Here is a 27,633-nt window from a genome sequence, read left to right as displayed (position 1 = left end):
TCTGCTATTTTTGAAAAGTTGTGAAAATGTGTGCAAATTTGGCCACGGCAAAAAAAAAAAAAGAATCCGTGGCCAAATACATATAATTTTCGGGGTCCTTAGCATGAAAATATTTGAACACCACTGACATAGAAACATAGGTTTTTCAAAAAAAAAAAACTTAGAAGGATTTGAAATATTCAGACTCAAATTTCAATATTTTTCAAAAATAGCAGATCTACAAGCTCACAGTGAGCTTGTATATCTGCTATTTTTCAATAGTTAAAGCACAAAATGTGAGTGAATCCTTGTACCCAGGGCCCAGAATTTGGTGCGACACCCCTGGATGTAGGGCTGGTCCTCGTACCTGGAATGCGCGACAACTGCTGACACAGGTCCACTCTCAGGGCGGAGGCCCGCTGCAGCAGGTATCCCCACGAGCGCATCTGGACCTCGTACCCAACCAGGATGTCTGGGTCGAACCTGACAGGACAAGGCCATCACCAGTCAAATACAGAGGCTACAAAATCATGTATGTATGTACAGTACTTATGTTTAATACATGACACTGATGTTTCTTTAAAAAAAAAACTAAAAAGTGTGTTCATTAAAAACAAAGAGGCTACAAAAATCATGGATCCGTTATGTATTTTTCCTCAAAATTAACATTTTAAGCCATTAAAACCAGGAAAGCATCAATGTCATTTTAGATTTTATATATATATATATATAGCACATTGCTTGGCTATTCAAAAATAGCAGATATAGAAGGTCATAACACATCACTTCGTGCCGTGTTATGAGCTTGTAGATCTATATATTATATACCGGTATTTTTAAAGTGGCAGCAGGGCTCCCCTCAATCCACCAGGAAGTGACATACAGTAAGGTAAGGTACTCCCAGCCCTGGTTTTATGTCAACAAAGATCCTAAAGAGTGGAGATGATCCCTGAACGCCACACTCACCTCGTAATGACAGCCACCACTTCCTGAAACAAAGATACTAAAGAGTGGAGATGATCCCTGAACGCCACACTCACCTCCTAATGACAGCCACCACTTCCTGAAACAAAGATACTAAAGAGTGGAGATGATCCCTGAACGCCACACTCACCTCCTAATGACAGCCACCACTTCCTGAAACAAAGATACTAAAGAGTGGAGATGATCCCTGAACGCCACACTCACCTCCTAATGACAGCCACCACTTCCTGAAACAAAGATACTAAAGAGTGGAGATGATCCCTGAACGCCACACTCACCTCCTAATGACAGCCACCACTTCCTGAAACAAAGATACTAAAGAGTGGAGATGATCCCTGAACGCCACACTCACCTCCTAATGACAGCCACCACTTCCTGGAACAGCTGCTGCTCATCTTCCACATAGGTCACCTGTAGCCCTGAGACGCCCGACCTCACCAGCAGGGGCGCTGTTGCTCGGTGACCTGGTACGAGGTAGAACAGAGCGGAGTGGAGTAGAAACTTCATGGTAATTCCATTTTAGCCTTCAATATGGTATACTTAAACACACCACGGACAATAAAACACTGGGCGATGCTTCTTTGAGCAAGTTATAAACATTAGACATTTTTACCATTAGACAATATTAATGACGGTTTTGAATAAGATATAAGACCAATAATAAACAAGTTTGTTTGACCTTGTGGATTCCAAATTAGGGATTGAAAAACACATTCTGAGACTGAATTTAACGAATTCACTGAATTTGACAGTACTTCAATGTTTATAAGGGCTGACATCTGAATACACAGAGTAGAGGGTATGCGCATGTATAAAGTGAATGGCAAATCGAGTGGCAAAGTGAGTTTAACGTTGTTTAATGCAATTTCTGTTTGAATCTATGGGCTGTCAAGGTCAGAAAGTAGTATTTTGCCACTCAGTAGGCGTTCCCGCATAACTTCCGAGTATGATGATGATGTCACGCGCCATACCCTCTATTGAAGACGCATTGAACCTCTCCACTTCTTCTAAACTTCTTTGTCAAAAGAACTTGGAAAATAAAATCAAAGAAATTCCATACACAAATAAAAAAATCAGACGTCGTAGTGAAAATAGCCCAATCTCAAGCCATAAAGTTTGGGAACCACTGCTATAGAGAGTGTACTGACACTGTATTACAGCATAGTATGCTGTATAGAGCAGGGGTCTTCAACGTTTTCAGGCCGAGGACCCCTTAGCTGAGAGAGAGATTAAGCAGGGACCCCCACAACCTTTTCATCGATTCCATATAGTTTCATCGTTTGACAGCACAATCATCAGTGTATTTTGGATTCGTGTCATTTTGTGTTTTCAGATATTTAACCACTTGAACGGTCAATATTTAATAAACATTTCACTCTGTACTTAGTCTGCTCTTATTCCCCTCTACACCAAAGCTCTTTCTGCGAGGCATTGAGAGCTTGTAGATCGGCTATTTTTGGCTAAAGTTCTCAGAATATGGGCGATAGGGTTCAAGTGGTTCATATAAAAAAAGGAGGGAAAAAAGTCACAAAGATTTGGTGTACCCCCTGGCCCTGTAGTAACTCTGAGGACCCCTTAGGGGTCCCGGACCCCCTGTTGAAGACCCCTGGTATAGAGAGTACTGGCATACTGTATTACAGCATAGTATGCTCTATAGAGAGTACTGGCATACTGTATTACAGCATAGTATGCTCTATAGAGAGTACTGGCATACTGTATTACAGCATAGTATGCTCTATAGAGAGTACTGGCATACTGTATTACAGCATAGTATGCTCTATAGAGAGTACTGGCATACTGTATTACAGCATAGTATGCTCTATAGAGAGTACTGGCATACTGTATTACAGCATAGTATGCTCTATAGAGAGTACTGGCATACTGTATTACAGCATAGTATGCTCTATAGAGAGTACTGGCATACTGTATTACAGCATAGTATGCTCTATAGAGAGTACTGGCATACTGTATTACAGCATAGTGTGCTCTATAGAGAGTACTGGCATACTGTATTACAGCATAGTTTGCTCTATAGAGAGTACTGGCATACTGTATTACAGCATAGTGTGCTCTATTGAGAGTACTGGCATACTGTATTACAGCATAGTGTGCTCTATAGAGAGTACTGGCATACTGTATTACAGCATAGTGTGCTCTATAGAGAGTACTGGCATACTGTATTACAGCATAGTATGCAGACTGTTCAGCAGCAGATGGGAGTGCTCTCTAGAGAATCGTAAACGCAGCCCAGAAAATAATTGGACTCTCCCCCCCGGCCTCGCTGGAAGATACTTCTGATCACGCTTCCTCTGCAGAGCCAGAAGTTATTCTGAAGGATGCAACAACTGACCCCTGGCATCATCCTCTTTCTCCGCTGCCAACTGGAAGGCTCTACGAGGCCTTAAAGAACCCACACTTCCAGCCTCTAAAACAGCATTTACCCCCAGAGCCATCGCTGAACTGAACTCCAACAAAACGTAGTACCATAATCACGCCACACCACAGGAATAACAACTGGAATAGTATTTCTTCTACACAATAGGGCATTCACGAATAGTGATTTTTAGTATTCGAATTATTCAACCTCAAAGTATACAGGGCTGGCTAAACTGGCAAATATTAAGTAAGCAAGAGGCGGACATTGTGAAAATAGACGATCTACAGTACATGCTCTTGTGAGCATGTAGATCTGCTATTTTCACAATATTTATCTGCGGAACCGAGTGCTTGTCAGGGTGGGGGGTCCCCAGTTTATATATGTTTATATTGGGGTCACGGCCTAAAAAGTCTCTCTCTTGACATCACACTTATTGGAGGCCTCACCTTGGTCAGCGCTTTGGTTCTCCTTGTTGACCACGATGGCACCAGTCAGCTGGGTTTGGTCCCAGTTTGGCAGGGGAGCATCGGAGTTGAGGCAGTAGAATAAGGCACATATGGGGTCAAACTCTGGGTCGGCCTCCAGGTCCCGGCGGGTCCTTGCATGGAGCTCCATGCCCATCAGTGTCAGGTACTGTACCTGGGGAGGAAAGGACACACACATGTTAATGTGCATAAATAAATACAGTATGTGCTACTGCTAACAGGAGGATTTGAGCCTGAGACAAATTTAAGACATCAGGGTTCATATTAGTACAACACAAATAGTTGGTATAAAAAGGTCTATGGAGATGGGACCGAAAACAACTAACAAACAAATGAAAACATTGCTGCAATACAAGTTTAGAGGTTTTACACTGGCTGTGTTCACAGAACCCTTACATTCATTAGTAAAACTTTGGATTTGATGGTTTGAAATGAGGCCGAAAACATGCTTGCTGCAACAAAGTAGATACAATCACCTTGGCAAAACACAATACACGTGAAGAAGCACCAGCTACGTTTCCTTCTTATAACTTTAAACTTCCCTATTTTTGTCATAGGTGAATAGGTGAATATTTTCAAGGAATTAAAAAAAAAAAAAGTCCAAGTGTCCAACAGTTTCTAAAATAGTTAAATTATTTACAAGCTACTGTTAACACATCACGCTGCAATATTTTGTGAGCTTGTAGAGCAATTTTTTCCATCTGTAGGCTTAAGGCCAATAGTGCTGAAAGGTAACCTGTTGAATGATGTGGAAGTGGAGGTGTGTGTGTGTGTGTGTGTGCGTGTGTGTGTGCGTGCGTGCGTGCGTTAACATGGTGTGTCTGACCTCGTGCAGAGCTTTGGCATCCTGAAGGTTCTGCATGCTGGCTTTGAAGCCGTACGAGTTGCTGATGCTGGGGCCCTCGATCTCAGAGCTGTCTTTCTTTGGCACATTCAGAGCGCTGAACTGGTTCTGTGGACGGTAAACCAGCAAACATCGGAATGAGCAACATGTCAGAGTCAGATCGAACAAGCACTCAGAGTCCAATGGAAAGGTGTGTGTGTGTGTGTGTGTGTGTGTCTGTGCGCACGCATTGAACACATTTATAGAACCAGATGATATAGTGATTAACTGTATAAATCAGCTATTTTTGGCTGGGACTAGAAAAAGGGTAAAGTAAAGTATAATGAAGTATTTAGTGTTAAACCAACACTAAATAGATGAGAAGCCTAATAGTATCTATCATATCTGCTCAGCGTTCACTTCCTTTTCAGCCATCTCATTATTGACATCCTGAAGTTGCATCAATAGCATCAATATGAATATTGAATCAATAACCTCTATACAGTCTAACAGACTGAAATCAGGTTGTTGCTGAATTGATTGGAAGGGTGACCTTCCAAAGAACTTTGTATTCCATTGCCCCGTTATACCCTGGTGAGTACAAAAGGGCAAAGGGTGATTTATTTTAAAATCAAGTGTTACACAAAGAGCCCCTCTGAATGTGAATCACACAATGCACCACCATCATCATGCATACAGCTTTTTAGAATGTCAGTAATGTGTTTTACTGTTATTTCATAGGAAGGAATAACAGAACAGAATAGAAAAGAGACTGTGTGTGTGTGTGTGTGTGTGTGTGTGTGTGTGTGTGTGTGTGTGTGTGTGTGTGTGTGTGTGTGTGTACACAGCATTGGTTCTCAAACTTTTCAGGACAAGACCCAAAAGAGAGATTATACGTTTGCCCGGGACCCAAACAGTGGTCTACAGTACTATTAATTTAAACACCACACACTTTAGTTGACCGCAGGTGTCCCCCAGGGCTCTAAACTAGGTTTTCCCTCAACACCAAATCTCTTGGGTGCTGTTCGGGTTCACGAGGTTAAGTTTGAATATACAGTACGAGTGTTTCTTATGTGACCTTCATCTGTGTGGTGAGAAGGACCCTCCTCAGAGGCTCTGCTTGGCTCCTCCTCCTCTGCTGGCGTCTCTGGGACACACACTCCTCTGAAAGACACAGGAGGAGGACGACGGGAACAACGTTAATAAATGCAACTGGACGAGGAAGGTTTCCTCGCATTAAAAATGTATCCTTTTTATTCAGTGAATTAAATGTTGCGTGACAAATTAGACTAACTAAATTTGCACCCCCAACTCGTTAGTAAATCATACAGCCATTTCTAATCTCAGCCATTACATTCGGGATTTTCCATTTTTATTCAGCAGCAGAATAAAATCTGGGTATGGAAAATTCAAGTCTAGTCTAGTTATGATTTTCTTTTTCAGATTTATACAAACTAGTGGAGAAGAGATCCAGTTGAACTAAAAGACAAGTCGTTTTATATTTGGTTGCACTCGGATGTTGCGTTCTGAAAATGCCAGATATACAAGCTCACAACTCTTGTACAGTAGATAAGCTATTTTCAGCATGCAACTAAGTGTAAAATCCCCATCATCAAGGCACACCAAAATACATTTTTGACAACAAAATCAACTGTACATTTAATCGACAAAAGTCTTGATATATATAATCGATCTATATATATAATCTATGATATTTAGAAGACTAAAACTAGACTAAAGGCCTTTGCGCACAGGGTATGATTTTCTGTGCAGAAAAAACATACAATATTGTCAGAATCTGAACAAATTGGGACCCGTGTGTATGTATATTTGGAGGATCAACAGCTTCTTTGATTGGCCAACCCAACCCATCTGCTTTGTGGTTTGGCCAAACTTAGTGTGACGTCTGTGCCACTGAACCAATATAAGTTGCAACGCGCAAAAGAGAACTCTGTATTTTACAGAGCAAGAGTTGAAAGATCCGATTTTGTCCACAGTCGTTCCGACGAGAGAAATGTTCTGCTGGTCCGTACGTCTGAAAGGAGGAGCGTATAGATCGCATGATGCTGCTGTCGCAGTGGAACACAAGGTGTATTTATTTGGAGGGGTGTGTGATTACGACACAGATCAGATTAGAGTGAACGTCTTCAACACAGTATCTTTGCGCTGGGTGAAGTTGCCCCCAGTGACACCTGCTGGAAAAGGAGAACATCATCCAGAGGTTCCCTCCAGGCGCTGGGGACACACAGCTGTACTGATCGATGATATCGTTTACATCTGGGGGGGAAGGAATCCTGACATAATCGAGTACTACAGCCATCTTTATGGATTTGATGTCGACACCCACAGATGGGCAAGGCCTGAGTTTTCTGGGGATGTTCCAGAGGGGAGTGTGCGCCACTCAGCCTGTGTCCTGGGGAAGGTCATGTATATCTTTGGAGGAGTCACCACGACTGGATGGATTAGTGACATGTACAAGTTGGACACCACCACAATGGCCTGGTCTTTAATTAACACCAGAGGAACTCCACCACACACCAACTCTGCCACCATAATCGGGACAAAGATGTTTGTATTGGGTATGTGGAACTGGAAAAATATCAGAGTGTTTGACACAGAGACCGACTGCTGGCTGAGCGCACCTTCAGCACAGCTAATTTCAGAAGCACGCTGGAGTGGATCAGCCTTTGCCTACAAAGGAGAGCTGTATACACCAATCATTGAAGGAAGGGCCAGAGTCTTTACTAAAGACTATGGCCCTTCCTTCAATGGCCTGTGGAAATACAGTCCAGAGACCTTCTCCTGGAAGAAGGTTGAGGCCAAAGGGAAAGGCCTGGGTGGAACGTATAGTGTGTGCTGTGTCATGGTGGGAGATCGTATCGTCCTCTTTGGAGGAGGCAACACATCAGGTGAGATGTTCATCTTAGACTTGTGTCCTAGCCTGAAAACGTTATGCAAGCTAGCAGTTATTCAGTACCGTCTGGAGCAGTCAGAACTCCCACACGACGTCAGGTGGGAACTGGCTGCTATGTCTAATGTACACACAAAAAGTAAACCTCGTGCCACAACCCTGAAACCGTGGTAAAGGTAAACCCACGACCCTCGAATGGTAAATTGCTTTTCTACCACTTCTACCATATAAATGAAAGAAAACACAGTTGTAACTTGCAAGGTTATTTAGTTACAACAATCATTAATTGTTTCTGCAACACGACAGTGGGCTGGGTCCATGAGCCAACTCAAGGTTGATTTACCACTGTTTTAAGCCAATCAGAATCCAGTATCTGAACATGTGTGACCACAAAAAGTGGTAGAAATAATAATAACCAATGATTCACTGGATCGTGTGGGTTTGTGGCTTCATGAAAAACACTAGCGAATAATTCAACCCATTTCATCCTGAGTGCTGCCCACAGAGGAGCGAGGAGGATGGAGAAGTTGGGGGTTAAGTAAGTGTCTTGCTCAGGGACACCTCGGCACATTGCCAGGGCCGATAATCGAACCTTGGACCCTCTGCTTCCAAGGCAAGCATTCTAACCATTTAGTTATGGCCGCCTAAAGTTAGTTTTGGTAGCCAGTCACGCGGTTCAAAGTTAAATGTGTCGACAGACCTCCTAACAGACATACAGACACACACAAAACAAACAAAACAAAATGGGGTCCATGGCCCAGTAAATATCAATTTGGTGGTCCTTGACATGAGAATGTTTGAAATGAGAATGTTAAGAATATATGTGACTGAGGCTGGAGAAAAGGTCCATAAGTAGGCAATAGTAAAGTCCAGCAAATTTCTGTTGGCTAATGTGTGGTCGTTGTTCTCAGGTTTCAGCTGCAGATCCCCACCAATAGGTTACGAGTGTTGAAGGGTGGAGTTAACAATCCATTGTTCACACCCCTTACCTGACTGCCAGTAGTGTGACAAACTTTGAGAGCCCTTTACTCAGATTCTTGGTTGGTAAGCATATCTTCAAATATATTCCAATTGCAAAGAATGACACGTCATTTGAAAGCTTGTATTCTGTACTTTCATGATCTGCAAAAAGCTGAAAAAAGACCAATGCCTACATATGGACATTTTCTCCAGCCTCGGTCACATATTCTTATCTTGGGTACCATGTAAATATGTAGATATTTTCTATTTTGTTTTTCTCGTTTGACCTCCTTTCCCTCCCTTCTCCCCTTTCTTTCTTCTATGGAAATAATACTACGATGGGAATGACGCACAAAAATGAATTTCACCCACGTCTTTACTTCTGTAAACCTGTGATGTGACAATAAAGCTGATTCTGAACCACCGTGGCCTGTGATTGGCTGCAGGCATAAGCACAGACACCCGCGCGCACGCACACGCACACACACACAGCATTTTGAAAAGGAAAAACATCTTTTGTTATATCAATCTATAAATATAACAAAACACGTTTTTCCTTTTCAAAGTGCAATCCATGCCACTTACAAAGAGCACCTTTCAAACATTTCCCTCACAGAATCAGGCAGGCTCCCTACCTTCAGCCACGGGGGTGCTGCTGCACACTGGCTCTACGTCTCCCCTGCACCCCCGCCGTCTCCTGAGGAACGGGGTGCTGTGAAGGAGGTGGGGACTGGTCCTCCCCACCTCCTCCTCGTCCCTGGCAGGAAAAGGCGAGGGGCTGAGGAGTGGCTTTGCTTGTAGTGTCCCCTCTGGGGAGGTGCAGAGCCTTGGGGACAGGGGCTCTGGAGACCTTGCGCTTCTCTCAGCCACCTCCTCCTCATCCTCCCCCTCCCCCGCCCCCTCCGGCCTGCTGGGCCCCGACGGGCTGCGCTGGGAGGAGAACTGTTGCCATGGAGGCAACTCTGGGGAATCTGGAGAGTCGGTTTTACCCTCGTCTACTTCTTCCTCCTCTGGGTGGCAAACGCCAGCATCCGACACGGGACTCACCCTTGTAGGGCTGTCCTGAGAGGCTGCAGCATCGAGGGGAGATATGCGTAGGGACAGGTTGTGTTTCCTGAGCCTTTGAGTCCTTCTGCCGGAAAGTGCATCGTCCCTGACTCCTCCTGGGCTGCTGAAACCACTCGGCCGCTCAGTCCTGTCCGCGGCGTCGCTCGCAACCTTCCCCGCGTTCAGCGCGGCGCCTTCCCGGCCTCTCCTCCCCCGCTGCAGATGCTCGTACTGTCTCTTGGCCTCCAGCCACAGCTGCACGCGCTCGCGGCTCGGCGGGTCTCTGCAGGGCAGCAGGGCTACCTTCTGGTCGCCGGCTGCCGCCGAGTCGAGCTGCTCGCCCTGATCCACTCTGAAGGCCGAGGAGGAGGACGGCTGGGCTCCCTGAGGTTGGTGGGGCTCGGAGGAGCCGGCAGGCCGGGTCATGGCGGAGAAGACAGTCTTCCAGAAACCGAGGCCCAGGTTGTCGCTGCCCAGGTCGCCGTTGAACTCGGGCAGCTCCTTGGCCAGCCGGGTCTCCAAGGTCAGCTTACGGCCACCGACCTCCCTGAGATGGGGCAAGACAGGAGTACATAATGATGTTCAACAGAGCACTGGGATTCTTCACAGCCATAGCAGCTTGTACAGCATGAATGCAATGGTTTTACCAATACAATACATTGACTCATGAACACCATATACATTTGTGCAATGAATTATCATGGTGACCTGGACCTTAACTTAAAATGTATAAGGTGGAATATTGTTCAATACAAAAAGGCTATATTTCTTGAGCATACATTTTGTTGCTTTAACTCATTGAATGCCATTTCAAGATGGCCCCCAAGTACCAGACTGCCACTATCCTAGATTTCTAGTGCACGGATCAATTTTTAGTGCACGGATCGTGCACGCCCATGCACCATATATGCATCATATGTGTAGTACTTTTTAACAGCTTTCAAACAAAAAAATCCGCTTGGAAATCCGTTCAGGCATTCATGAGATAGAAGCCTTCAAAGTCAGACAAAACAAACACTGCCACCTTCCAAATTTCTAGTGCACGGATCAATTTTTAGTGCACGGATCGTGCACGCCCATGCCTAGATCATGCACCATATGTGTAGTACTTTTTAACAGCTTTCAAACAAAAAAATCCGCTTGGAAATCCGTTCAGGCATTCATGAGATACAAGCCTTCAAAGTCAGACAAAACAGCCATTTTTGACATTTTGAAAGATGTGTTTGTTATGGGGCTAAACATGCAATTTCGCAATTGCGATCATGCCTAATACATTTGAGGCATTTTTAGAATTTTTTTTATAAAAAAAAATTTTGAAAAAAAAAAAAAAAAAAAAAAAAAAAAAAAATTTCTTTTTCAAAATGGCTTCCAACTCGGGAAACTCGGGCTGTGGCAGCCTGGGAGTACTGTAATAACTCGTGAAACTCGTGCCTTGGCAGTCAATGAGTTAAGATAGTCTTTTTTTTCTTTTTTGTATATGTACAGTATGTGTTTATCTATGTTTGTGTAGGAGTAGGGGTGTGATTGTGTTTTGTGTGGTATACACATTCAAAACTGAACATTGTTTTCTGATGTTGCTATTTGTATACCTGTGTAAAAAGAACTTTTATAAATGTAATAAAACCAATAAACAGATTAATATTTAAAAAAAGATAGTCTTGTAGTATCCATAAAACGTGAAGTGAAGAGGGCTACAGTGTCTAAATGAAGTGATTGAAGATGCCGTTTTGGCAATACTGGGAAAGACACTGGGAGAGAGTCCAAAGGACTCTCCAAACTAGGCCAAAGCTGTCTTTGTAGAATAAAGAATGAAAAAGCCTTTGATAAAGAAATGGTTCATTGTAGATCAACGTGTTGGCCCTATCCAGCCTTCATCTGTGAGATGACAGTGTTATACTTGAGTCAAGGTTTGTATTCAACAATCTGTGACTTTGGACTTGACTGGGATTTTTGACAAAAAATACACTTAGTTGACTTGAGTTGGATTAACCCATTTAGGTGTAGGATTATTGACTGCTTTAACTATTGAAAAATAGCAGATATACAAGATCTGTAGATCTGCTATTTTTGAAAAATCATGATTTTGAATACATCTACTTAAAAGCGAACATTTGTAACTCAAATATTTACTTCTGGGTGGTCCCTGGAACAACATATTTTGAGATGGGGGTCTGTGGCCAAATACCTGTAATTTTGGGGGTCCTTGAAATGAAAAGGTTTGAGAACAGCATGATTTAGGGGAAGGATTTAGAAGTCGGGTCAAAGATCAGGTCAAAGATATTCAAAGACTTGCACTCATTTTCACGATGTTTCAAAAATAGCAGATCTACAAGCTCGCAGCGTGGCACTCGGTGCCGCGCTGTGAGCTTGTATATCTGCTATTTTTCTAAAGTTAAAGCATAAAATAATGGTTAAAGTGGTTAAAATCTAACGCGACTCGGGCGCGTTCCAGGCATTTGAGAGTTAAGCAGCCTTCTGTTTAGACTGTCCGCCCTGAGAGCCGTCGCCTCACGCTACAGAAACAGGAGGGTCCGGGCCTACGGGCCACATGGTTCCCAAGGACTTGACTTGGACGAATACATGAAAGGTCGACCGAAAACAAAGTCGACCCAAACTCGTTTCCCAACGGGTCTGTGGTCTTAAGCTAGATGCAGAATAGACCGAAATCTAAATCTTTGCTTCTGGGGGTCCCTGGAACAAAATATTTTGCGATAGGGGTCCATCCGTGGAACAAAATATTTTGAGATAGGGGTCCGCGGCCAAAAACATTTTGGGGGTCCTTAATCACTGATAGGCACATTCTAAAAAATGTCTTCTAAATCCTAACAGTTTTCTTGAAAAAACGTATGTTGCTATCGTTGTTTCTGTAACTTTGTCATGTCAAGGACCCCCATAATGATATGTATTTGGCCACGGACCCCCACCGCAACATTTTTTGTTCCAGGGACCTCCAGAAGCAAAGATTAGATTTTTGTCTATTCTGCATCTAGCTTAAAGGAGTAGTTCACCACTTTTCAAACTGTCTTCATATAATAGGTCCTCACTAATGTTCATGATAAAATATCACAATTCTTTTCTACTCAGTCCAAGTCTCCTAGGAGAGCTGTGGGAAGTTCAGAATACATCGTCTTGTGACATCATCATTTAAAAAAAAAATGTAATCAATATTTTTGAAAAAAAATATTTAGATTTTTATTATCGCGAGAACAATGGCTTCCACTTTAAAATTGCAACTTTTCAGGAATAGAAAGCCAGCAGTTTCTATAAGCTAGATTGGCAATCGATGATGTCACAAGATGATGGGTTTCTGACCTGCCCACAGCACTCCTCTGAAAAAAAAAATATATATATATATTTTTGAGTGAGGACCAATTATATGAACATAGGTTGAAAAGTGGTGGAGTGCCCCTTTAAGGCTACAGACCCGTTGGGAAACAAGTTTGGGTCGACTTTGTTTTAGGTCGGCTTTTCCTGTTACCGACTTGGACTTGTAGCTAGGTGATTTGGCTGAAACACTGTTTCAAATATAACAGGATAAATATATGCAGGATATATATGCAGGATTCTACGACAACATTGGATTGATGAGTGTTTGAGGACTAAAAAATAAGCGTCAAACCATGCAGAGTAACTCAATGTGATCTTACATGGGTTTAACAGGGGCGTCTGAGGGGTCACCGCAAAAGGGCTCCTTGAAGGTGGCCTCGGACATCTCCAGGTCCAGCAGGGTGCTGAGGATCTCGTCCCGGGTCGGAGGGGACATGAGAGGCTTGAGGATGTGGGTGCCTCCGGCTCCCCCCCGCAACAGCTGACTGGTCCTGACCTGGGACAGAGAGCTGACGGAGCGCGGGGAGCTGCTGGTGGAAGTGACCGCGTCAATACCATCCAACGGGTCCCCGGTGGGCGAGCCCTCGTTGTCCACGAAGGACTTGGAACTCAGCGGCAGCGGCAGCACGGGGTCGAAGGCTGAGAAGAGCAGCTCTTTCCTTTCACAGTGGAAATCCTGAAACGGGCTGAGGTTGTGGGCCTTGCCCAAAGAGGACCCCCACTCCCTGCCTCTGATGGCTTTCTCACAGTCAAAGAGAGCCAGTTGATTGGACACAGACTCCCCGTTCTCCGTTCGGTCAAAGAGCTCAGGACTCAGGGCTCCAGCTCTATGCCACTCCTCCCCCGAGCCGGACATCTTATTAGGTTTCTTCTCGAGACCCAGAGCGGGCACCGCGTCCTGCGTGACGTCACTCAGGAACTTGATCGGTAGATTCTTATCGGTTAGGACGAACTGACTGCCTGCGTAGGGGCTGGAGAACTCCGTCTGGTCGATGGCATTTATGTCGAAGTTGTAATTGTGAGGGAGTTCCGGGGACAGGCTGTCCTCTATGAAGCAGCAACTGCTGTCCAGGCCGGGGTCTGACAGGAAGATGGGGCTGTCGTCGGAGGCAACGGCCTCCTGCATCGACGGTACCTCGGGCTGGGTGCTGCTGCCTTTGGCCTTCCTGCTCCTTGGCTTCTTCTCCTTGGGCGTGGTCAATTTGGGGGCGCGGGGCTTCCTAGGCGTCGTGGATGGGGTTCTCTTAGATCTCGCAGCCTTGTTTGTGGGGTCTACCGTGGCGTCCTCCGTGCCGACTGCCTGGAGAGGAAGCGCCTGTCCCTGCCGCCTCTTCTGGAGAAGCTTCTTCAGGACAGCCAAGCCAGAAGGCGTCTCTGATAGAGTGGGTATCATTCCGTTTCTAGGGCCCGCGTATGGGGAGGATGCTGTGGCTGCCTCCAGTGAAGGTCTATGTGGAGATTTCACTTGAGCGTCTGTGAACTCCTCAGGCGTGGCCTCCATTTTGACCACTGTGGTCTGGCATGCCTGACTCTGCTGCACTAGACCTGGAGGTGAAACAGTTTGGTTGACCTCCATAATTGAGGTCTCACAGTCCTCGGCTTTCGGCACTACGTACTGGGACGGCGTTGGGTCGGAGCCTGACAGGGATGCAGCCCGGGAGGTGCTTGGGGTGCGACTACCTGTGCCGTGTGGCTGCTGAAAGGGAGGGACAGCTTGTGATGAGTTCTCTGAGGGAGGCAGCTCGTCTTCTGGGAAAAGCACCTGGGAGCCGTCACAGTCTTTATTCGCTGGCAGACCTTCAGGACTCGCAGCCTTCTTTTTCCGTGACCTTCTGGGTCTTGTTGCGGTGCTGCCAACGGTGCCTTGAGACGTTTCCGTTTCAGTCTTTCTCCTCCTCGTAGCAGCAGTAACACTGTTCTGCCTCATTTTCCCCTTTTTGGCTTCTTCCGCTTCCTCTTCGGGAAGCTTACCGGCAGACTTACTCGCCCTCCTTTTAGGGTTCGCAGCTCTCTTAGGTCTAGCAGTTTGGCCCAGACGTGACGCTCCCCCCCGGGCCGAAGACGTGGTGGGGATTTCCTGAAGGACAGAACTGAGGCATGGGTCGCTGAAAGGGTTAATCAGCTGGTTCGGAGACCGGGTCTCCATGAGCGGGTCGCTGGGGGACCAACAGCGAGGCGGGGTAGAGTCTACAGGGCTCGGGGATCTCTCAGAGAGGTAACCCAGTTCGACCATTACATCCGTGTACTCCGAGTCATGGTCTTCGGCTTGCTCACAGTAACACGGTCGAGGGGGAGGCAGGGAAGGCAAATTCAAGCCCCTTTGACAGCCTCCTCTAGTCCTTTTTTTCACCTGCTGTTCCCCTTCTCTGACCAGAGGTTTGGCGGAGGCGGTGCCAGTTGTTTTCTTGCTTGTGGTATTGTTTGCCTTTGCCTTTCGTTTGGCCTGTTTCTTAGCTTTTGGCTCACTGACGGGGTACTTGACTGCAGAGGACTCTGGCACCTTGGGCCAAAACTCCCTCAGAGGTGCCAGTTTGTCATACTGCTCCAACTTCTTGGGCGTCAGCACCACCCACTGCTCCTCCGCGTTCACTTTGGCCATCTTCACCAGCATGTTCTTCTGACCTTTGAACCGGTTGATGATGATGTACTTGATGATGATGGGAGGCTCCTTCTTGCGGCGCTTCTGGCACTTGAATTCCTGCGCGCCCGAGGGGGAGTCATCCTTCGGCCGGTCTTTGGGGGCGGGGGAGGTTTTAAAGCGGAAAGCACCCGAGTGCTCTCCATCGTCGCTGTCGTAGGTCATTTTGCGTTTGGTCCTCAGGGTGTATTTGCTGGCGGGCAGCCCTGTGGGCTTAGTGCTGGCATCGTTTGCAAGAAGCTCGGGAACTGAGCAAGAACTGTCCTCTACGGCAGCAGCTTCAGCCGATACAGTAATATTGGGAACCGTGGTGAGCGAGGGGACGGGAGGTTCTAGAAATGGTTTCGTACATTCCGTTGCTGCCGTCTCCACACTAATCGCCTTCTCTTCTGTGACTGGCTCTACTTTCGTGACTGGCGGGTCTTTGGCTGGCTTATCCTCTGGGGTTGGCATGTTGTCTGTGATTGGCATGTGTTCTGTGATTGGCGTGTCGTCTGTGATTGGCATGTCGTCTGTGGCTGGCATGTCAACTGTGGCTGGCATGTCGTCTGTGGCTGGCATGTCGTCTGTGGCTGGCATGTCGACTGTGGCTGGCTTGTCGTCTGTGGCTGGCATGTCGACTGTGGCTGGCATGTCGTCTGTGGCTGGCATGTCGTCTGTGGCTGGCATGTCGACTGTGGCTGGCTTGTCGTCTGTGGCTGGCTTGTCGTCTGTGGCTGGAGTGTCGGTTCCTGTACTCATTGGACAGGCAGGTAAGACTGAGGTGCAGCCGGTGCTGATTTGGGTGTCAGAGACAGGACTCTCAGCTGTATTTAACTTGCTCCTCGCCGCCCCAGACCTCCTCTTGTTCAGCTTGAGCCGCGACCTACGCGGCTGCACCTGCTCCAGTTTGCTGCAGGGGTCCGTCAGCTTGTTCCCCCCAGCCTTTTTCCTGTTAAGGCAGTTGGAGAGGATGACGCTGGGGAAGAATTTGTAGTGTGCCTCCTGCTGTGCCACGATGGTCCTCTCCGCTTTGTTCTCCTGGTAATCCTCGTAGCGGATCTTAAGCTCGCCGACGTCTCCCTCCTCGCTGTCTTGATTAATCTCCTCCTCCTTGGGGTCAACAAACCCGTCCTCGTCCTCCTCCCCTCCTCCCTCGCCCAGGGGAGACGGGCTTGAGGGCATGTTCCTGAGTATGGGGCTCTTGCCATCCTTCTGGCTGAGCTCTAGCTCCGTCTTGGTGGAGTGGTTCCTCAGCTCCGAGTAGCACAGGGAGAAGCTCCTGTGGTTCTGGAGGATGGACAGACAGTTCTGCTCTACATTCTTCATGCTGCCATACTTCTTCCGGTTCTGGGTGATCTTCCTGTTGCCGAACGGTAATATCAGATCGGCCTCCTCCAGCTCCATCGGCGTCTTCTTCTTCTCGTAGGTGTACAGCGGGCGCACGTCCTCCTCAGGGCGGTTGGTCATCTTGTAGGGGATAGGATGCTTGACAGGGGGAATGTAAGGGATGTCCTTGTTCACCCTGAAGCCGGTGGAGCATTCACTGCCACTGCTCCCCTGGCCGTTTTTGGAGAGGAAGTGCTTGTCGGACGCTTCCTCCGAGCCAAGCGAGTGAGCCTGCCTGTGCTCCGAGTGCTTGCACTCCAGCAGGGTCTTGGCCGAGGAAGGGGGCCCCAGGTGGAGCGTCTCCTCGGGGAAGGGGCTGTTCCTCTTCGCCAGGATCTTGTCTGTGACGGTGAGGGAGGAGTGTGTCCTGGAACCGCTGTCTGTCAGCGATGAATCTAGGGATGAGAAAAATACAAAGAGACAAATCAGCAAAACTAGATGAACATTCAGCAAAAGTTCATAATGTTGTGAGGTGTTGTGAGTATCTTGCTATTTGACATACAACAAAATATATACAGTAGGTGTTTAAGAGTTGGACGACTTATTTCCACAAAGACTTGAGGCGATGAAAATCAAGTCAAGAGAAAAGGGCACTTAGAGGTGTAACACGTTATCTGTAGCTCTGCATTTTGATACTTAGACGTGATGTGAATTTGTGACATTTTATGCATCTGATCGTATAAAAAACAATAGCGTGGCGCTACTCACCACTGTTGTCATCCGCTGCCCCATCGACCTGGGGAATGGACAGGTTGGCAAACAGAGAGTTGGTACCACTCCAATCCATCTCCTCATCACAGGAATCCTGCTGCTCGTCGCTGCAGCTGTCCTCCATCTCCTTGACCGACGGCCTGCATGGGCACAGATAACAGGAACACTAATTAAATTAGACTAATTGCTAGTTTATCTTCTAGTTCATCCCTCCTTGTCACCTCTTTTCGACAGATTCTCGTTTTTTCTACGTAGGTATGTGTTGGTTACTGTTGGTTCGTTTTTGTTGTTTAAATTTTCTTGATCACGAGTGTTAAATATGTCATAGTTTAGACAGATGCTAGGTTTGATGTTTACAGTACCTGGTATCCTACTTTTTCTTGAGACACAACATTGTTCTCTTTACATTGTACTTACAGCATGTGACTATTTCCTGATTTATGTTACAGTATTTGTCACTATTTACTTTGTCCATTTACTTTTACGCTGATCTGGCACGGATAAGAGCCTCTTCTAAATTGTAAATTGTGAACTAATTATGCATGCGGAAGAAAAAACGATTCAGAAGGATTAACTCAAAGGTTTACTAAAGCAAATGAACGATAACTACTGACTGCACTGACAAGCGGTTTAATGAGAAGTCAGGCGCTTCAACGACGAGGACAAACTGCACACCTCTGCCCTGGAAGGTCGCCGTCCCATCTCTGTGACATCATCACGCTGAGCTCGGCCTCCTCCCTGTCCAGCTCTGGCTCCGCCTCCTCCTCGTCACTGTTGTAGTGACAGCTGCTCGACCCAGGGAGGGAGTGCGTCTGGGAGTTGTGCCTCATGGGAGCCCCCTGCTGGAAGCCGTCGTCCTCCAAGCCTGCCAGCAGGTCCACCATAGCCTGGTCTTGGCTGTCTGCACGTCAGAAGAAAGACAAATGATGATAATTAATCCACTGAATCCACAGATTGAGCTCAACATGCTTTTAATGGTAATAAGGTTTCACTGTTTGGATCAAGATGTTAGCGCTTATCATGTTGTGGACTGCCCATAAGTCCGGAGGTTCATTAGTCCGAATTTAGTTAGGGTAACTGAGGTTAACTCAGTGAATGCCACCCTTTATTCAAAATCTACAAAACTGGTGCCAGCCATTTTGCTTAATTTTGCCTTTTTATGGGGGCCAAAATCATATTTTGTACTTAAATTACATATATAAATCTATGCTTCTATCGAAAGCCACACTACCCCTCTTACAAAGGAAAACATGTATATTTATATATATATATCCTATCATTAGATTTGGGCTTCAATAGAACATGTGTAAGATGTCTTGATCATCATCATATGTGTGTGCTGTGATGGGCCCTGTGTGCAATCTGGAGTGCAATACCATTTGAAAACCACCAGAGGGTGGTCTCCTACTATCTGATCAACTAACAGAAGAAGGAAGAAGACGTCCATCTTTTTTTTGGTTTGGGCCTGTTGTTTACATTTTGGCCAGGCCTTTTAGCTAGCATGCTATACAACTTCGGAACCCTGGCGATCGCGATCAAGGATAGGTAGAGAAGAATGGATGGCACCGCTGGAATCCTGAGAATTTTCTGCGTTTTTTGAGTACTTATAGTTCGTCAGGGATGCACGGGAAAGTGTATAAACGAACGTTTTAGATAACATTTAAACGGCCGGAACCAATCTTCGGCTATACCGATTTTCCGCCGGACTGTGTTACACTGGTGCTACAGTCAAATCGGCCGTATCGCTCAGGTCACGGAGGCATATGGCCAACTTCTAGAGCGATTTTTTTGAAATTACAATTATGAAAAAATGATAAAACTTTTGATTAATTAAAAAGACGTAAAAGACGTTTATGGCACCGAGGTCCAAAGACGTATAAGACGTTTATGGCGTTCAGTGAGTTAAAGTTAGGGTTAGAGTTAGGCATAGTATTCTTAACAAATTCGGACTAATGAACCTTCGGACTAATGAACCTTTGGACCAATGCCATGGCACCGAAATGGGAGCACAATCTGACAGCCTTCAAGGTAATCAATTGTGCTCAGAACTGGTGCATTAAAAAGTTTTGATATCACAATTCGAAGAGGAATTAAGTGTCCGCACTCATGGAATATCTTTTTTTTCTTTGCCCTGTATGTTTCTTAACAAGTGTTGCAGCTTGACCTAATAGAGGTGAGTCGTTGGATCTCTGGGAGAGAGGAAGGAACGTCTGACTGCTCTCCAGTAGACTCAGAATGGCCTCCTCATCAACGATGGCCTCCTCCTGAACGTTGCCACTGCTTCTCCCTGGGCCTAAGAGGACAGAGGATGGGAGGGAGAGGGAGATGAGAAGTTTAAACTGTTTAAACTTTGAGTGTTCAAATTGTCCCATAAGGCATTGGTTCTTCATCCGGGGACGCCCAGGGGTCATTGAGGGAGTTCCAGGGGGTCCCCAGCTAAATGACAGTTAGGAACCAAATGGACTTTATGGGGCTGTAACTCAGAAAGTGTACATTTGTACACTTAATGAGTTAAATTAACATTGATTTTACAATGTAAATTGGGGTCTCAGAGATAGAAATGCCATTAAATGGGGGTCCGTAGCCTAATGCATGTCAAACTGGGGGTCCTTGAAATTAAAATGGTTGGGGATCACTGCTAGAGCCGTATAGATCTTCACTTATGGGGGTCCTTGGGCTAATAAGTGTCAATTTGGTGGTCCTTGACATGACAAAGTTGGAGAACCACTGTCATAAGGGTCTGCATTGTCCCAATAAGCAGGAGGTGTGGTCCTACCTGTGTGGGAGCCTCTGTGCACCTCCACCATGTTAGCGGGCGTACACTGCAGTCCCTCTGGTGTGAGGAGGTCTGGATGGACAGACAGCTCTGGTGTGAGGAGGTCTGGATGGACAGACAGCTCTCCAGAGAAAGAGTCTTGTTCCTCCCCGTCGCCCAAAGCCGACTCCGCCTGCGTCCTGTACAGAAACACACACATTCAGAATAGATTACTTTTTTATTACAATATTTTTTTTGTTTCTCACATTTTGTTTTTAATTATTTCAAAAAACATCCCCCCCCCCCCCCCCAAAAAAAAGGAAATGAAATCAAAATATTTAATTAATTAAAAAACGAATTCAATGTATTTTTTTTTTCAGTAATTACATGAAGAAATAATATCAAAGAAATTCCATAAATTAGAACAATGTTTTAAGTAGTAGTGAAAATAGACCTGCTGGTTTCACTAGTTTGGGTCCCAGGCAAACGTCTAATTTCCTTTTGGGTCTTGACTTGAGTTAAAACATTTGGGAACCGCTGATTTCAATAAATGATATGTTCTCTTTTGATAATTCCCCTTGAACAATGACCTACACCAGTGTTTCTTACTTTTAAATTTCAAAGTCTTCTCTTAACTCTGAGTCTGACAGTGTACAAATGGAACCAAATGGACCCGTCCGTGTTCATTTGGTTCCATTTGTACACCGTCAGAGTTACAGACTTGTATGGGTCCATTCAGGAACCCATAAAGGAACCCTGGAATCCACTTTGGGGCCCTTTCTACCGGCAAAGAACCGGTTCAGGTTCTTTCTCCTGCCTATGGGATGGTATCTTTCTTGGAACCTTGGTTCATTCTTGAGAACTGGCAGCGAACCAACTTTTACGGTTCGGAACCAACCAGGGGCATAGTTCCGCCGATTTAAAATGAGCCCAATACGGAACTAAAACTTCCTATGATTGACCACTAGTTGCGCTGTTTCCCCCCCCCCCCCGGCCGATCGCAAAAAGAATTGTTCTCCAATGGACCCCATTCATTTTCCCCTTTCGTTTTCTAACCTTAATTAACACTTTCATACATACTTTATGGTTCCTATCGCTAGTTAAAAATTGCCTTTCAATCACAATGATATGCGTTTTGTGAAAATAAGGTCCCATTTATGTTAAAATTGATGATAAAGTTGTGGGGGGCGTGGCCAACTAAACTGATACCAGCCGGCTGTGTTCTTCGTCGTGTGCTGTATTTCGGGAGGCTCCGACCACATTCTCCCATGTATCCGTGCGGTTGCACGTGACCGTTGGCAGCCAATAGCATCCTCTGGTGCCTTTACAATCTATGATGGCAACACCCATGCCAAGGACCCATATTGTGTCATTTGCGCTGCATAAAACCAATGGCTTCGCTTTGTCCATATCTTTTATACAGTCTATGGAACCAACTCGGTTCTCGGTGGAAAAGCTCATCTCTGGTTCATCCCATAGGCGGGAGAAAGAACCCGAACCGGTTCTTTGCCTGTGGAAAAGGCCCCAGAGAGAAACACTGACCTACACTACAGTCCTTGATGCTGCCATAATTGGCCCGGGGAGGGTGCAGACAACCACACGTCTCCACCGATACACATGGATGGAGTCTCCAGCTGCTTCTGTTCAGCTGAATACTGGGCAATTTACAATTTAGGCATTTAGCAGACGCTCTTATCCAGAGCGACTCGCAATAAGCAAGGTAATCACATACATAGAATGCAGAGAGACGGCGTAGTGCCTCGGAAGCACTACGGTCACATCCCCTAGGCACACTCCAATTTCCCACCCGAAAAAATAGATGATCTACAACAGGGGTCTTCAACAGGGGGTCCTCAGAATTATGGTGCTACAGGGGGGCCACCAAATCCTTGTGTGATAGGATAATACTTTTAAATTAACAACTTGAACCCTTGCATCCCTATTCCGAGGAGAACTTTAGCCAAAAATAGCAGATCTACAATCTCTCAACGCCTCGCGCTGCGAGGCGTTGAGAGTTTGTAGATCGGTTATTTTTGGCAAATAGGTTTGGTGTAGAGGTAAAAGAGTAGACCAAATACAAAGTGAAAGGTCAAGTTTACAAAATACACATTAACAATAACACAAATAGACAACCTAGACTGGTGACAGTGCTGTCAAACAAGTCTATGAATCCAACTATGAAATCGATGAAAATCTGCATCACACATTGATACAACATGTAGAGGGGGTCCCTGCTTCATCTCTCTCAGCTAAGGGGTCCTTGGCCTGAAAACATTGAAGACCCCTCCCTGATCTACAAGCTTACAACACATCGCAAGGTGACGTGTTGTGAGCTGGTACTGTAGATCTGTAGATCAGCTATTTTACAGTGTGTGTGGATGTGTGTGTGTGTTGCACACACTGTGTGCAAAATCAGTTAAAGAGAAACTGTTATTAGCAATTAGAGCCACAGTACCCACATTAATAACCATCAAGGGTAAATACACAAAAGGTCAATGTCCCTCTTAAACACAGAGCAACACTTGCCTGGCATATCATTTAGGAAGATGGTAACTAACGACTGGTGTCACCAGAGTCACCGGGAGGAGGAGGGATTTCAGGGACACAACCTCATGCAGTCTTATTTTATTATCCTTCCTTAAATGGCGTCTTAATCATGGGAAATGGCCTGGTTAGAGTGTGTGTGTGTGTGTGCGCGCGCGCGTAGAGAGGTCCAAAGTTCTTTGTATCACACCATGTCTGACAAGTGTGTTTGCAGAATGTGAGTGTGAGCATGCCACACACACACACACACACACACACACACACACACACACACACACACACACACACACACACACACACACACACACACACACACACACACACACACACACACACACACACACACACACACACACACACACACACACACACACACACACACACACACACACACACACACACACGCAAGTGTGCATGTATGTGTATTGTGTATGTGAGCCTATGTAGCCGACAATCGACATGTGTGCACATTATCAGGAAGTTTTCCATAGTACTGTGTACAGTACCTCTAATAAGTGTGTGTGTGTGTGTGTGTGTGTGTGTGTGTGTGTGTGTGTGTGTGTGTGTGTGTGTGTGTGTGTGTGTGTGTGTGTGTGTGTGTGTGTGTGGGAGAGACTGTGTGTAGCATGCAATTAAGAGATCTGAACGGAAAGAGGGCGTCCAGCCAATGGGACTTGGTCTCCGGCCAGATGCCTCTAAGCTACAAGCTGCCTATCACGGTCCCTTTACCCAGGATGCCCTGCTGCATTGCTTAGCAACTCGCCAGTTAGCCACTCTTGAATTATTGAAATGTACACCAATCATCTGCGGTGCACAGGTGAAACAATGTACAATGATTATGTATATGTGCATGTATGTACACTATATATAACCAGCTAAGTGGCCTTGTGTTTAGAGTGTCCGCCCTGAGATTGGAAGGTGGGGGTTCAACTCCCTAGCAGGATCATACCAAAGTAGGCCTGTCCTCTAAAAATCGACGAATCGACGCGTCGTTTTAAGCCCCGGGAATCGACGCCAATTGTTTGAGTCGAGGCGAAAATATATATATTTTTTTATATCACCAGTTAGCCTACTACTGCGGTGCACTGCTGGACTGGTGTCATGTACTTCCAATGAGAAGTAGCAATTGGCGAACAGTTATTTATTGTCTCGCACCAGCGTAGGGGTGAAAGTGAGACGGAACGGCCAGAACGGTTCAGAACCGCCGCTTCGTTAAAACATTCGGAGCCGGACCGGGACGGTGTTCCGTTAAGAGGAGGAAGCACGCTGTCAAAATCCCATATTAAATAACCTGCCACAGCACAAACGCACGTCCACGAAGTAAACAATCTTCTAAAGTCAAATTAACATACACAAGTGTAGGCTACAAGTTACATTTTCTAATTAAAGTGCTTCTGAATTGTTCCAGTGTTGTAATCCATGATGAATGATTGTGTTTCGCTGTGTTTGCGTCCATGACATGTCCACACTGCTGGCTAAAGCGGGAGCTGTGCCTCCGCCTGTTTATGATCCGTTTCTGAAATGAATCTGTTCTCGACACTGACTCATTACTCTGTCAGTGCTCTGTGTCCCGCGACTGCGGACTGGATCCCATCGTTCATTTAAAAGAGCCGTTCAAGAGAGCGGAATCGTTCGCGAATGTCTCATCTATACTGCACGCTGCCGAGAGACGGGGCAGAGTTGAAACAGCGGAGATGTTTTATTTGTTTTAACGGTGTGTTATAACTCTATGGTTGTACACTGCTATGCAGATAACATTTGTGCTCGCGCACCGATATCACCGAAAACACTGTGTATTCAATTCATCTTAATGTATTATTGTATTATGTTGACGTGGTTTAAAGCAACACTTTTTTTTCTTTTTCTTTTTTAACACAAATTAGACTATAAAACGATTCGTCGACGCGTCGGATTAACCCCCGCGACTCGAATCGACTTCATAAATCTTGCGTCGAGGACAGCCCTATACCAAAGACTATAAAAATGGGACCCAATGCCTCCCTGCTTGGCACTCAGCATCAAGGACTGGGTTGGTCCCTGCGACATACTGGTGTCATGTCCAGAGGTTTACTAGTACATCATGGCGGTGGGATGTACAGTACGTCAAGCGGCCTCGTGGCTCAGCAAGACTTACTTACAACCAGGCAGGAATTTCATGGAGGCCATGAAGGCCATGGCCGCCGTTGCCCCTTAGTTTGGCCTTGTGCCCCTCAAACCAATAGCGTGACCTGAGGCCACAGTGGCCTTTATGTCCCCAGCTGATTGTACCACTTTCTCCTCTGTCTCTTTCTTGTCAATATGAAGACAGTAGACACCACACCAGTGTCTCTTTCTTGTCATGTAGACACCAGTGTCTTTTGTTGAGATTCTGAAATCTTAACTCCCCGGGGTCCCCATCGTTAAACCAATCCAGTGACTTTGATTGGTGCAGGGCTGAGCATGGGTCAGATTGTAAACATCATCATTTATCTATTTCAGTGCAGATTAGGTTATCATCCCTAACCCTTAAATTCAACAAATTCTTTCAATGGACTAAAATCTTTTATTTGATGTCCTTCCTGACCTGGCATTTGGCCTTTGTGCCCTCAAAACATGGACAACACCAAAGGCCAAGTGGCCTAGCCCCTAAAATGACGAAATTCCAGGCTTGCTTACAACTATATTTATATATACACATACACACACAAATCGCTAGATTCGCTACCCTCATTTGTTTCGATTCCCATTCAGGCATTAATTCTCGTGCCATTGGTTCACAACCCCCAAGAGCATTGAGAGAGTGAGATTTTGTTTTTGGGTCCCGAGGTTCTAGGATGAACCTGTATAAGCAGAGGAGGAGGAAAGAGGAGCTCGCGGTCACGTGCCGCTGTCTGTTCCGTCTCTTAATTAGTCTCGGTAGCTAACGACTTTAACGCCGTCGAGGGAGCCGGCACAGCGGTCGCCGGGGAGATTCCTGCTCTGATTAACACATCGTCGCTGTCGGGCAGAAACCTGGTATCTACACTTTTTATGTTTTTTTTTTCATAAATTAGTGTCCTACGTGCCCTTCGTCCTCCCCAAAAAGTAGTGAAAATAGCCGATCTACAAGCTCAAGCTGCAAGCTTGTAGATCTCGTACAAACCCCCCCCCCCCCCCCCCCTTAACCAGCCCGGAAACACACAATCTGAGTCAAGATTTTGACTGCAACTATGTTATTCAACGATTACTATTTCATTTAATCAAATAATTAAGAAGTGTTTCTAAATAGATATCTGAATTTATACTTCGTTATACAATAGTCGTGCAAGAATACAAGCTCATTACACGTTGCATCACAGCGTGTTGCTATTTTTGCTATTATAGTTCAAACGGAAAAAGATAAGAGAAAAACACTATTAATATAATTTCATTTTTTTAAAATTTTTGTTTGATAACGATTGCATCCCTAGTCAAAATGATAAAGCCAGATAGAAGCAGGGAAGAAAAAGGGAGGGAAAGAGAGGAAAATAATCCAGACAAAGAAAGGTGTGGAAAATGAGACGTACAGCACAAAAAGGCAGGCGGGTGAAAAGGAAATTAGAAGCAACAAAGCATACAGTGACAAGCGACACCTTTGAAAATGAAGTGAGAATAGTGGTGCTGAATGAGGAGGGAGAGGGGGGGAGAGAGAGAGAGAGAGAGAGAGAGAGAGAGAGAGAGAGAGAGAGAGAGAGAGAGAGAGAGAGAGAGAGAGAGAGAGATACTATCAGCCAGCCAAAGGAGGTGACAGACACTGTGTGTAAGCAGCAAAACCCGGAGTGCTAATTTAACTCCCTAGAATGTGAAAACGGACCCGTCCATTTTCACTCTCTCTGATTTCACCGTGTACACTCCAGATTTGCAGAGTGACTGGGAAAGCCAGGCTGTGAGAGAACAGTCAACGCTGTGTGTGTGTGTGTGTGTGTGTGTGTGTGTGTGTGTGTGTGTGTAGTGTGTGTGTGTGTGTGTGTGTGTGTGTGTGTGTGTGTGTGTGTAGTGTGTGTGTGTGTGTGTGTGTGTGTGTGTGTGTGTGTGTGTGTGTGTGTGTGTGTGTGTGTGTGTAAGGCTAGACGGTGCCAAGGCTCTATCACGTGAGGCCAGCCCTGCCCTCGTGCCAAACCCCCAAAACGCTCCCATACGGCCTGCGATAGATCTGTGTCACTTTTTCCAGCTCGCCTCCTTGCGCTCTCTTCTCCGCTCTCCAACCTCCTCCCATCCCCTCCCTCCCTTCTTTATCCACCTCTCTCGTCTATTTTTCATGCTTCCACGCCTCGTCAGTATCCAGTTGTAAGCGAACAGGGAACAGTCTGGAGCTGATGCAGAGCTGCCTGCACACATGGACACAGAGCCAACTGTACTTTTACAATACGTGTAACAGGAAATGGTTTCATCGTGCCGAAGGGGAAAACAGAGGCAGTAAGCAGGACTTCACCACATGAACCCTAGGCTAGCGTCCCTATTCTGGGCAGGTCATAATAGAGGGTATGTGCGTGACATCACTGTTGCTGGAAGCTATGTGGGAACGCCTACTGAGTGGCAAAAAATAATTTCTGCCATTGACAGCCCATACATCGAAACAGAAAAGTCCTCTCTGATTGTATTAAACAAAGTTAAACTCACGAACATTGCGGCTGTACTGAAAGCTTGAATTATCCTTTTTTCTATCTGCAAAGTTTTTGTTTCATAAAAATACGCCATAGGCATGTTATGTGCTACTTTCTGTCAAG

The 27,633-nt window shown here is 45.8% G+C and overlaps 1 protein-coding gene across 1 annotated transcript in view; it reads right to left on the bottom strand.

Moving 5' to 3' along the window:
* Positions 1-27,633, bottom strand: part of rev3l (REV3 like, DNA directed polymerase zeta catalytic subunit) — a 115,979-nt gene that overhangs the window by 24,418 nt on the left and 63,928 nt on the right. Inside the window, exons 9-19 of the mRNA XM_080745163.1 lie at positions 20,387-20,565; positions 19,775-19,903; positions 18,286-18,511; positions 17,608-17,750; positions 13,214-17,294; positions 9,155-10,113; positions 5,727-5,812; positions 4,652-4,777; positions 3,787-3,979; positions 1,316-1,427; positions 347-462 (exon numbers count right to left, since the gene is read on the bottom strand). Coding sequence (XP_080601289.1) covers positions 347-462; positions 1,316-1,427; positions 3,787-3,979; positions 4,652-4,777; positions 5,727-5,812; positions 9,155-10,113; positions 13,214-17,294; positions 17,608-17,750; positions 18,286-18,511; positions 19,775-19,903; positions 20,387-20,565 — 6,350 coding nt within the window. The remainder of the gene's footprint in view (positions 1-346; positions 463-1,315; positions 1,428-3,786; positions 3,980-4,651; positions 4,778-5,726; positions 5,813-9,154; positions 10,114-13,213; positions 17,295-17,607; positions 17,751-18,285; positions 18,512-19,774; positions 19,904-20,386; positions 20,566-27,633) is intronic.

This window comes from Nannobrachium achirus (genome assembly GCF_963921795.1).
Source record: "Nannobrachium achirus genome assembly, chromosome: 16".
NCBI lineage: Eukaryota > Metazoa > Chordata > Actinopteri > Myctophiformes > Myctophidae > Nannobrachium > Nannobrachium achirus.
Note: the sequence above shows the minus strand (reverse complement) of the source record. Positions and strands in the feature narration are given on the sequence as shown.